Source organism: Garra rufa, chromosome 21, assembly GCF_049309525.1.
Source record: "Garra rufa chromosome 21, GarRuf1.0, whole genome shotgun sequence".
NCBI lineage: Eukaryota > Metazoa > Chordata > Actinopteri > Cypriniformes > Cyprinidae > Garra > Garra rufa.
The window spans coordinates 9480960-9494694 of NC_133381.1; the positions used below are offsets into that span (position 1 = coordinate 9480960).

At 31.1% G+C, this 13735-nt stretch overlaps 1 protein-coding gene across 1 annotated transcript in view; it reads right to left on the reverse strand.

Moving 5' to 3' along the window:
* Window positions 1-13735, reverse strand: part of snap25b (synaptosome associated protein 25b) — a 56050-nt gene that overhangs the window by 1156 nt on the left and 41159 nt on the right. The window contains exons 6-7 of the mRNA XM_073826517.1: window positions 6542-6658; window positions 2101-2245 (exon numbers count right to left, since the gene is read on the reverse strand). Coding sequence (XP_073682618.1) covers window positions 2101-2245; window positions 6542-6658 — 262 coding nt within the window. The remainder of the gene's footprint in view (window positions 1-2100; window positions 2246-6541; window positions 6659-13735) is intronic.

The following is a 13735-nucleotide window of genomic DNA, read 5'->3' on the forward strand; positions in this document are numbered from 1 at the left end:
TCGGCGGTGCTGAGCATGCATTAACGCATTAATTTAACAAAAGAATTTGGAAACGGGATTTCGAAAAGTCTGATGTGAATGTATGCCTTGTACATTTTATACTAAGGCAGAGGCGCCAGAATTTAATCTGAGAGAATGTGCACGATACTATATTTCTTCATAAGCATATTGTGAAGAAATTTTAATGGTCCACAATCAAAAATCACAATCAAGTCACATCACACACCCATCGAAACGGAGGTTGAGAGAGAGAGAGAGAGAGAGAGAGAGAGAGAGAGAGAGAGAGAGAGAGAGAGAGAGAGCAAAAAAAAAAACGTTTGGTTTCAGCGGAGCGGAGCGCAGTGTCAGTGATGGAGTGATTGACGGCTGATATCTCAAATCAGAATTTAAGATAAGAATTAAAAGATTACGTTTAATTGGTTATGTAATATTGGAGAGAGAACGGCGAGGCTGTCACTGCATCAGCTCACAGCAGTCTGTGCAGTAGTTAGGCTAACGAAAGTTTTGTAAAGAAATGAAAACAAGTCGCACCACAACAATTTATCGCACGCGCACAAATGCTCCCAAATATATTTAGAGGTTGCGCAGATTAAATTTTGGGAGCATATGTGACCAAAATGGTCGCAATTTCGAGCCCTGATATTCCTTCTTCTGTCAAATAAAAAGTGCAATTAACAATATATAGTCATTCTTATCAAAGTGTTTTGAATAGGAATCAAACAAACACAATGAAAACAGTCTTTTTTGATCTTTAATATTTCTACCTACTCAATGTGAAACCTGGGTGAAATTGAATAATTTCCCACGGCACACCTGACGATCTCTCACGGCACACTAGTGTACCGCGGCACAGTGGTTGAAAAACACTGACCTAGTTTACCACTAATTTTAAAGGTCAAACGTTTACACACACTTCACAGAATCTACTAAATGTTAACTTTTATTTGACCAAAATAAGAGAGATCATACAAAATGCATTTTGTTTTTTATTTAGTTCTGACCTGAATAAGATCAAATAATAAGAGAAAAGCTGTGTTTTTTTTTTTGTTTAGTGATAGTTGTTCATGAGTCCCTTGTTTGTCCTGAACAGTTAAACTGCCTGCTGTTCTTCAGAAAAATCCTTCAGCTCCCACAAATTCTTTGGATTTTCAGCATTTTTGTGTATTTGAACTCTATCCAACAATGACTGTAGGATTTTGCGATGCATCTTTGCACGCTGAAAACAACTGAGGGAAGGTTACAGAAGGTTCAAACGATCACTGATGCTCCAGAAGGAAACCTGATGCATTAAGAGCCGGGAAACTTTTGAATTTGAAGGTCAGATGACTTATTTTATCTTCTGGAAAATATGTATCTTCTGTAGCTTCTGAAGGGCAGTACTAAATGAAAAAATATGATAGAAAAAATAAGAAAAATGTACACATTCTGTTGAAAAGTTTTCATCCCCGGCTCTTAATGCCTTGAGTTTCCTTCTGGAGCATCAGTGAGCGTTTGAACCTTCTGTAATAGTAGCATATGAGTCCCTCAGTTGTCCTCAGTGTGAAAAAATCATACAATGATTGTTGGAAAGGGTTCAAATCCACAAAAATGCTGAAAAACCAAATCATTTGTGGGACCTGAAGGATTTTTCTGAAGAACAGTGGACAGTTTAACTGTGGATCAACCAGGTAACAACACAGTATTAAGAATCAAGTGTATGTAAACTTTTTAATGGGGTCATTTTTATAAATTCAATTATTATTTTCTCTTGTGGACTATATGTAAACATCTTTTATGTGAAATATCTTATTCAGTCAGTACTAAATAAAAAAATAACATGCATTTTGTATGATGAAGCATGGTTCAGATCAAGAGCAATAGTAATAGTGATGCATTCCCTTATAAAATGCTTTTATGATCCAAAATTCATAACTGCACTATTCCAAACGAATATAAATCTCATAAGGTATTTTATTTTACAGTGGGATGTGACTTCACAAGCACAAACAAGTATCTTGTGCTATAATTAGAAGCTCTTATCTCACTAGAGAGTTTGCGGTCATTATTGAAGCTCTTGTGTTGAGTAATAATTTCTCCATTACTGCAATATCATGATCTTACCATGTCCATAATCCTGTCGATTTGACGGTTCTGGGTGTCGATCTCATTGCCCATGTCAAGAGCCATGTGGCGGAGGTTACCGATGATACTTCCCACCTGCTCCAAATTCTCATCCATTTCATTCTCTCGAGCATCATTTGTTACCCTGAAGATACACAAAAAAAAAGACTGGGTTTAGTCAACATACAGTAGAAAACATTAGTCAACCCACTATAATTGGTACACATACAGTATTGTGAAACAGACTGGAAAAATTTTTGTCATTCTAATAATATATGTCAAAAACCTTTTTCTTGAAATAACATGCACAGATGAATTTTTTATCCCGCATTTTTTTCTCAGAAATGTGTGATACAAACTTGCAATTGTGTCTTTTTTTTTTTTTTACAGAATTGTGATATATAAACTTACAATTCTGACAATGTTTTTTTCTCAGACTAGCGAGTTTTTTTCTCAGAACTGGGCAATTGCAAGTTAGTAAGTGAGATTTGAGAACTCACAATTCTGAAAACATCGCAATTTTGACTTTTTCTCACAATTCTGCCTTTTTTTTCTCTCAGAATTGTGAGATATTAACTCACAATTGCATGAAAAAAAGAATTGTGAGATACAAAGAAGAAGAAAAGTATAAATAGTGAGTTGTTCAAGTCAGAATTGCAAGAAAAGGTCAGAATTGCAAGATACAAACTCACATTTGTAAGAACAAAAGTCAGAATTGCAAGTTTTTATTTCACAATTCTGACTTTATTTCTCGCAATTGTGAGTTCATATCTTACAATTCTGAGAAAAAAGTCAGAATTGCTAGTTTTTATCCCACAATAAGTTTATATCTCACAATTTTGAAAAAAGTCAGAACTGCGATACACAAACTCACAAATGCAAGAAAAAAGTCAGAATTATAAGTTTTTATCTCACAATTCTGACTTTATTTCTTACAATTGTGAGTTTATATCTTACAATTTTGAGAAAAAAAGTCAGAATTATGTGAAAAAAAGTCAGAATTATAAGATACAAAGTCACATTTGAAAGAAAAAGTCAGAATTGCAAGTTTTTATCTCACAATTCTGACTTTATTTCTCGCAATGGCGAGTTTATATCTTATAATTCTGAGAAAAAAAGTCTGAATGGCAAGATATAAACTCGCATTTGTGAGAAAAAAGTCAACATTGCAAGTTTTTATCTCACAATTCTGACTTTATTTCTCATAATTCGTAATCTCGTAATTTCATATCTTGCAATTCTGAAAAAAGGCAGAAGTGAGTTTATATCTTGCAATTCTGACTTTATTTCTTGCAATTGTGAGTTTATATCAATTTTGATAAAAAAGTAAGAATTGTGACTTTATATCACAATTGCGAGTTCCATCTGAAAGCCCATTTCGACCACAGAATATCTTTTTTCCCCCCTCACAATTCGAAGTTCATGTCTCACAATTCTGACTTTTTTTTGCTTTCACCATTGTAATAAAAAAACATTGTGACTTTTTAAATCCCATAATTTTTTTTTTCTACCGTACTTGCAAGTTTACATTGAGAAATTTTAGGTTTATATCAGAATTGCAAAAATAAAGTTACAGTTACCATTTTAATTTATTAATTCATGGCAGAAGCAGGCTTTCATGCATAGTTTGACAGGCTGTACAAGACAGAAAAAGGACATTAAACACACAATGATACATAATGTCTGATTCTGTTTGCTCACATTACCTGACCCATGGTTTTTGTCTACACTAGCATGACTAGAACAACTGTCTAAAGCCATTAAGTTGTATATGGACTCTAGGTGAACATTTCATTCTGTTTGCGGACTGACGGGGGATATTTTGAGACAGCGGACCAACAACAGCTCAGTGGTTTCATGACCGTTCCTGACGCGCCTGAAGCTACAGTCTGGCACAAAGCGGACATCCGTCTTCAACAGACAATTATAGAGATCCTTGTGACTCACTGACAAGTGAAGCGCGGTATACTTACTGCTGATACACCAGACAGATGAAAACAACCTCAGCACAATTAGGTTTCGCTCACACAGTCAATGTTTGGAACTGACAAGCGTATTTACTAACATGTCGCTCAAATTGATCTGTCAACACAATAGCAGACATGAACTAACGATCAAAAAATATCTGTATGAACAGGTAACTGAAGTCAATTCACTGCTCTAATTGGCAGGTGATGTCTGTAGCCACAGCAACAGATTGCAATAACAAACACCAAGACTTTGTATTACGATTTTATTTTTATTCCAAATATTGAATAGTCCTGCTTGTTTTAATCTTCTCGAAAACTCTCCAGTTTCAGTTTTTCCTTGTTTTGTACACTACACTAAAGTAAAATGAGAAATTCTCAGAAACTGCTAGTAAATTTAATAAACAATTACCCCCTCCCAATTTTTTTTTTGGATTTTTTTGGATTTAATTAAATTAGAAAAATTAAAAAAAGTAGAAAGATGGAAAAAACATTTTCTTGTAAAAAAAAATCACCATTAAACTTTGTCTTATTTACAAATTTGAAAATAATTTTTACAGTGTACACTAAACTTTACATACCACATTATATTACTTTAATACAATTTTACAATTTAAAAATATAATTATTTCTGCATTACATTAATGAGAACAAGATTTTATCAACATTACTATTATTATTATTATTTTAGTGTACACTGAACTTTACATACCACATTATATGACGTTAAAACAGTCATTTTAAAAAGTCATTTTTTTACAACTTAAAAATATATAATTATTTTTGCTTTACAATAATGAGAACAATACTTTGTTAACATTACTATTATTATTATTACTACTATTATTATTTTTACAGTGTACATTAAATTTTGCATACTGCATTATATTACTTTAACAGTATTTTTTTAAATAAATTTTTACAATTTAAAAATATAATAATATTTTTGCATTACATTACTGAAAAGAAGATTTTATCAACATTACTATTATTATTATTATCATCATTTTTACGGTGTACACTAATTTTACATACCACATTATATTACTTTAAAACAGTAATATTTACAATATTTTTACAATTTAAAAATATCTAATTCATTTTGCATTACATTAATGAGAACAATATTTTATCAATATTACTATTACTATTATTATTATTTTTAGTGTGCACTACACTTTACATACCACATTATATTTTTCAATACAGTAATTTTTAAAATATTATTTTGCAATTAAAATTATATATAAATATTGTTGCATTATATTATTGAGAACAAGACTTTATCAACATTAATATTATTTTTTACAGTGTACACTAAACTTTACATACGACATTATATTACTTTAATACAGTCATTTTTAAAGAATTAAAAAAATACATAATTATTTTTGCATTATATTAACAACAAGTTTTTATTAACAATATTATTATAATTATTTTTACAGTGTACACTAAACATTACATACCACATTATATTACTTTAACACAGTAATGTTCAAAAAATTTTTTTTTACAATTTTAAAATATATAATTTTTTTTTTTGCATTACAATAATGAGAACAAGATTTTATCAACATTACTATTACTACAATTATGTACACTAAACTTTACATAACACATTAAATTACTTTAATACAGTCATTTTTAAAATACACTTTTACAATTTAATAATATATCATTATTTTTACATTATATTAAGGAGAAGGTTTTATCAACATTACTATTTTTATTATTATTATTATTATTTTTATTATTATTGTTATCATTTTTACAGTGTACACTAAACTTTACAAACCACATTACACACATTACATAATTTTTAAGTATTTTTTTTACAATTTAAAAATGTATATAATATTTTTGCATTACATTAATGAGAAAAAAAATGATCAACATTACTATTACTATTATTATCATTAATTTTATTCTCATTAAATGAATGAGAATGAAATATCATACTTTTATATTATTGTTGTTATTATTATGCATTACCATACTAAAAACTGGTGTGACAATTGTATATATATGTGACCCTGGATCACAAAACCAGTCATAAGGGTCATTTTTTTTAAATTAAGATTGATATGTCATCTGAAATAAATGAATAAAACCTGAATAAATAAACTGTCCATTGATGTATGGTTCGTTAGAATATTTGGCTGAGATAGAACTATTTGAAAATCTGGAATCTGAAGGCTGAAAAAAATCTAAATATTGAGAAAATTGTCTTTAAAGTTGTCCAAATTAAGTTCTTACCTATGCATATTACTAATCAAAAATTAAGGAAATTTGGAAATTTACAAAATATCTTCATTGAATATGATCTTTACTTAATATCCTAATGACTTTGGCATAAAAGAAAAAAAATATGTGTTTGATTATTTCATATTTTGTCAAAGATAAAGATTAGGACTTCTTTCTCAAAGTCTACTGTATACTGTATTTACAGTAAGTAATCTCTCCTAACTGACCTGCGAATGAATCCTCCGCTGATTGCCATCTGCTCGCGTTCATCTACCACACGGGCCGGCTGGCTGGACACCACCCCATCCTGGTTATTACCCCAGGACTGGCCACCACCTTTCAGCCTGAACAACCACAGGAAGTGAGAGAGACAGGGTGAGAAGCCCAACGGTGTTAGGTAACACCATAAAGCACTAGACATGCACTGAGAGGAACTACATGCAGATAGAGAACACTTAAAACAGGAAACGGTGGTCAGGAATATATCTGCATGTTATGGAATCACATGCACTAAAGGTGAACAACGCTTTCCTGGAACTAACGAACACACGTCACGTACAGCAGGGTGTGACAGACAATTAAATAGATACTGATGGAGACATGACAAGTTAATTGGAGGAGGTTCACAACAATTATCAAGGTGAAGAGACAAAGAGAGGCATTCAGAAATAACATGTTCTCAGTCAGAGTACAGATTAGACTTATTCCAAACGTATAATGTGTTCATTAAACATTTAGATACAGCATGTTAGATTTGAAATGAAATCAATAAACCAATAGAAAAGCATTTGTCATAACAAGTAACATGCATTGCATTCAGGCAGGGAAGGGAATTAGGCTGTTTAGTAACAGTATGCATACAGCAAACGTCTTTGTTCACACTGCAGCCATTTTTCAAATCTGATCTTTAGTAAGTTTTTCTTTAAAGGATCAAATCAGACCTGCTTGTTCAGACAGTCAATATCCTGTACATAACGTCACCAAGAAACATTTAAATTCTGTCACCATTTACTAATCCTCATGTCATTTCAAACTTGACTTTCTTTCTTCAGTGGAACACAATGAAATAGTCAGGAAATTGGCTCAGTATTTTTGTCCATATAGTTAAAGCATATAGTGCTGTTATTGTTCACTAAAACGATTAAAAACTGTTTTCTTTATTTAAAACAAGGGCAAAATAAAATAGAACTATTTATGAAAAACAGGTATTTAAAAAAGTATTAAAAGAACTAAAATTAAAACTGAAATAAATTAAAGCAAAAAAAAAAAAAAAAAAAAAAAACCTAACGAAACTGACAGAAGCACAACCAAATTGCTAAAATGTAAAATATGTATAAAAAAATAAAATATATAAATCAGAGCTAAAATATTATACATTTTTTACATTTTGTAAATATTTTGTAAAGCAACAGAATTAAAACTGAAATAAAAATTATTATATATATATATATATATATATATATAAACAAAAGCTTATAAAAGAAGTGCAGAAAGTGATCGAAGTACAAAATTACTAAAATGTATAAAAACACATTTTTAGTATAAAGATTTTTTTAACATTTAACGTATAAAAACAAACAAACAAACAAAAATAATATATATATATATATATATATATATATATATATATATATATATATATATATATATATAAATAACAGAAGCACAACTAAATTACTAAAACGTAAAAAATATGTTTAAAATATATCATTATTTTAATGTTTAACAAAAAAGTATATATATACAGTATATAAATAAAACAAAAGCTAATAAAATTACATATAACTAATAAAATATATGTTGTATAAAAAATAAAAAATAATGAAAAACTTAAAATATGGCTTAAATAACATAATAAAATATTTCCAAAAAACAGTTTGAACATTCTAAAATATCTTATTTCTGTTCCACACATGAAACTCATACAGGTTTGAAACAAAATCATGGTGAGTAAATGATGCCAGAATATTATGTTGGTGTGAACTACTCCATGATTCCAAGACAATTTCTTTCGCAAAACTCAGAAATGTTGCCATATTTCTAAAGATTTATTTATATATCTATAGAGGAGCACATCCTCCCACATGCCCTTTAAGAAGGCTGTAATATAAAGGGCATTACTAATTCCCCTTCACAGGGTCCAAAACATTTCTAGTTTACTCACAGCGATACCCCAATATTTTTTTAATGAAAAGTTATGCCTCAGCTCCTGTGGTGCTCATGTGCCAAATACAGAAAAAACTGACTAAACAGATTTTTAGACAGAAACCTGAATTGAACTGGATTTCAAACAATATATAAATGTGATTTGAGTCAGGTTGATCAAAAACTGGATTTCACCTTCAACATAGATTTGAGGTCCGGATCCACACCCCATAAAAATGGTATTTGTTTAGCTTGTCTGAACAAAGCTCACAGCAACTCTCTAAGCAATGCAGGTGATTTCCTATAAGCCAATGCCTTTAATTTCAACCTTTTATGTAAGATAGGGCTGTTTCTATATGGAGATTTTATACGCAGGAGGAGCTGATATGAAAAGCTCTGACCAGAGGCAGTGAGACTCAACCATGACCTTAATCCTTACTGACACAGACACAGGTGCGTGTCTTTAAAAAGAAACATGAATAAAAGTTCGGAGGTAAGCCAAAATCTCCTTTACATTTAGATGCACATGCTTTAAAGTCAACATGAAATCACAATTGACCTTGTTTACCTTCTTAATACACGTTCTTGTCATACTGTGCACGATTCATTATCTTTCATCAAAATGTAATAACTTGCATCACCCTTGAAATGACTTTTCTTTTCGGCTTACAAGCCCTCTAATCAAGCCACCTGTCATAAAAAGAGCAATTTCCCAATCCAATCAATTTCCGATGCATAAAATCAAGCTCCCACTCGAAATTCACCCATTGAATATTCAATATACAAATTTCCCTTTCATGTTGACTTTAAACGTAAAAAAAAATACATTTACTGTTTTGCTCTGTTACACTTTGATTATTTCAACCCCAAATACATAAAAGGAATAAGAAACTACCCATTTGTTAACATTCATAAATACTTCATCAAACAACTGGCGTTTGGCGATGGCCTGCATTACCGCTGATGACCGTTCAACACTTTTCAGCCAGTGACAGTTGCTCACATGAGTATTTATGCAGTGCCTGCACCGTTATGCAAGAGTTGGTCACACAGAATATTATTAACATAATATTTGCAACTCATGAAACAGAGAATAATGAGAATCAATGTCTGTGCCCACTTGGATACTGCTGAAAACTTGATTCAATGTGCTTGTGCATTTGCAAGGTTTAAAGGTGCACTAAGTCAACTTTATTTACGTAATGCCCTGTAAAGAATTAAACCCACAACCCTCAAACAACATTTGTCAATCAGAGAAATCACTATCATGTAAACAGTAAATTAAAATATAAAACAAGGAGTTTCTACTCTAAATTCTGATTAGATGAGCCATACAATTCTGCAAGATCACACTGTTGTTTCCTACATCAGCAAGGGTCCTCTGATAATGATGGTCATTTTTTTTCTGAATGTTTTAATGCTTTAATGACTTAAGCACTTTTTTTTAACAAATCAACAATTCAATGGCGAATTGGTTCTGTAAATAATTCAGTGACTTACTAGGAAAATAACTTGTTTTGTTTTTGAATAACTCAGTGTGTTTGAATGAATTCAGGTGAGACAATAAATCAGTGAGTCACAAATAGTAACTTGTTTTGTTCCTGAATGAATCAGAGTTTTTGAATAAATCAGTTGAAAGAATGATTCAGTGACTTACTTACAGATGGATCTACTAAATGACTGAATGACTTAAAAGCAGTTACTTGTTCAGTTTCTGGATAAATCACTGTTCCATTTTTTAAATGAATCAACAGTTCAATGACGAATTGGTTCTGTAAATGATTCAGTGACTCGCTCATAGAAAATCACTTGAATTGTTTTTTAAATAACTCAGTGTGTTTGAATGAATTTAGGTGAGACAATGAATCAGTGAGTCACACATTGTCACTTGTTTTGTTCCTGTATCAAAGATTTTGAATAAATCAGTTGAAAAAATGATTCAGTGACTCACTTACAGATGTATCTACTAAAAGATTCAATGACTTAAAGGCAGTTATTTGTTCAGTTTCTACATAAATCACTGTTTTTTATGAATCAACAGTTCAATGATTAATTGGTTCTCTAAATGATTCAGTGACTCACTCATAGAAAATCACTTGATTTGTTTCTAAATAACTCAGTGCGTCTAAATTCATTCAGGTGAAACAATAAATCAGTGAGTCACAAATAGTCACTTGTTTTGTTCCTGAATGAATCAGAGTATTTGAATAAATCAGTTGAAAGAATGATTCAGTGACTTACTTACAGATGGATCTACTAAATGACTGAATGACTTAAAAGCAGTTACTTGTTCAGTTTCTGGATAAATCACTGTTCCATTTTTTAAATGAATCAACAGTTCAATGACGAATTGGTTCTGTAAATGATTCAGTGACTCACTCATAGAAAATCACTTGAATTGTTTTTTGAATAACTCAGTGTGTTTGAATGAATTTAGGTGAGACAATGAATCAGTGAGTCACACATAGTCACTTGTTTTGTTCCTGTATCAAAGATTTTGAATAAATCAGTTGAAAAAATGATTCAGTGACTCACTTACAGATGTATCTACTAAAAGATTCAATGACTTAAAGGCAGTTATTTGTTCAGTTTCTGGATAAATCACTGGTTTTTTATGAATCAACAGTTCAATGATTAATTGGTTCTCTAAATGATTCAGTGACTCACTCATAGAAAATCACTTGATTTGTTTCTAAATAACTCAGTGCGTCTAAATTCATTCAGGTGAAACAATAAATCAGTGAGTCACAAATAGTCACTTGATTTGTTCCTGAATGAATCAGAGTATTTGAATAAATCAGTTGAAAGAATGATTCAGTGACTTACTTACAGATGGATCTACTAAATGATTGAATGACTTAAAGGCAGTTATTTGTTCAGTTTCTAGATAAATCACTGTTTTTTAATGAATCAACAGTTCAATGACAAATTGTTTCTGTAAATGATTCAGTTACTCACTCATAGAAAATCACTTGATTTGTTTCTAAATAACTCAGTGCGTCTGAATTAATTCAGGTGAGACAATAATTCAGTGATTCACTTACAAACGGATCTATTAAATGATTCAATGACTTAAAGGCAGTTACTTGTTCAATTCCTGGACAAATCACTATTTTTTAATGGTTCTGTAAATGATTCAGTGCCTTACGCATAGATAATCATTTGTGTTGTTGCTGAATGAATCAATATTCTTAAAGGAATCGGTTGGGATAATGATTCAATGACTCATTCACAGATAGTCACTTGATGTGTTCCTGAATAAATCACTGTTTTTGAATAAATCAGTTGAGAAAATGATTCAGCGACTCACTTACAGACACTTGTGTCCTTCCTGAATGAATCACTGCTTTTGAATGAATCTTTTTTAAAAAATCAGTCAGTGATTCACTCAAAATAAGTCATTTTAGGTAAATGATTCAGTGACTCACACATAAATAGTCACTAGTTTTTTCCTAAATAAATCAGTGTTTTTGAACAAATCAGTTAAGACAATGATTCAGTGACTCACTCATAGATAGTCAAGTGTTTTGTTCCTGAATAAATCCATGTTTTTAACTTTTAACTTCTCAACAAATCAATGACTCTCACTAATAGGTTCAGTAAATGATTCAGTGACTCTCCCGTGGAAAACCCCTTCTTTTGTTTCTGAATAAATCAGCATTTTTAAACGAATTAGTTGAGACAATGATTCAGTGACTCACTCATAGATAGTCACTTGTTTTGTTTCTGAACGAATCAGGGTTTTAAATTAATCAGTTGAGACAATGCTTCAGTGACTCACTCACATAGAGTCACTGTTTTTTTTTGTCCTGAATAAATCAGTGTTCCTGAACAAATTGGTTGAGAAAATAATTCAGTGACTCACTTTGTCTCTTGTATTCTTCCTGAATGAATCACTGCTTTTGAAATAATCATTAAAAAATTATTAAGTCACTCACTCAAAGAGAATCAAATATTTGTCCCTGAATGAATCAGCGTTTTTGAGTGAATCAGTTAAGAATATTGTACAGTGACTCACACAAAGATTGTCACTTGTTTCATTCCTAAATAAAAAATTGTTTTCTTATAGATCAGTTTAATAATGAAACAATGACTTACTTGTAAAAGGCAGCAACTTGTTTAGTTTCTGGATGAATCACTGTTTTTTAACAACTCAACAATTCAATGACTCTCATAACTCAGTTCAGTAAATGATTCAGTGACTTACTTGTTTTGTACCTGAATAAATTTGTGTTTTGAACTAATCAGTTAAGATTAGTTTTAAATAGTTGTATCTCGACCAAATGTTGCACTATCCTAACAAACCATACATCAATGGAAAGCTTATTTATTCATATGATTTCATATTATTTATATGATGTATAAATCTCAATTTCAAAAAACTGACCCTTATGACTGGTTTGGTGGTCCAGGGTCACATATGATCTTCTATAAAACTCAAAAAGTAATTTTTTTCCCATCCATGGAACCTATTTGTTCCATAAAAGGCTCTTTACATTTTTAAAATGTTCTTCAGACTAAGAAAAAATGGTTGGACCTCATTTAAGACAATGATTCAGTGATACACTCAAAAATAGTCACTTGTTTTGTTCCTGAACAAATCAGTATTTGTGAACAAATGATTTCGAAACTCACTTATAGTCGCTTGTTTCATTCCTGAACGAATCATTGCTTTTGAATGGATCATTTAAAAAGTGATCAAGTGACTCACTCAAGGAGAGTCGATTTTTTTTCCCTCAGTGTTTCTGAACAAATCGGTTGAGAAAATGATTCAGGGACTCATTGTAAGTCACTTGTTTCCTTCCAGAATGAATCACTGCTTTTGAATGAATCCCTTTTTTGTCCCTGAATGAATCAGTGTTTTTGAACGAATTCATTAAGAAAATGATAGTGTTTCACTTTTTTCTTCCTGAATAAATCAGTGTTTTTCAACAAATTGCAGAACAAATGAAGACAGATGCAGGGTGGAGTGCCAATCAATCAAATTTCGAGGAGTAAAACTGTTCTAAACAAAACAAAAAAAATGACTTAGTGCACCTTTAAGGCATGAATAGCACATAATTTGCAATCAGCTGTACTATAATCAATTAGACAGGCCATTTATACTGCCAAGATAACATTTCCCACCATTTTACCCACATTCAGTGACGTGCTTTGCCTTTCAGGAAACCCTTTTGTAAGAAGCCAGCTCTGCCAGCCTTAAGTAAATAAAGCGTGAATTTCTAATCTGCGGTCCACAAAGTTCGCTCAAGGGGTGTGTAATGCTTGCATTTCAA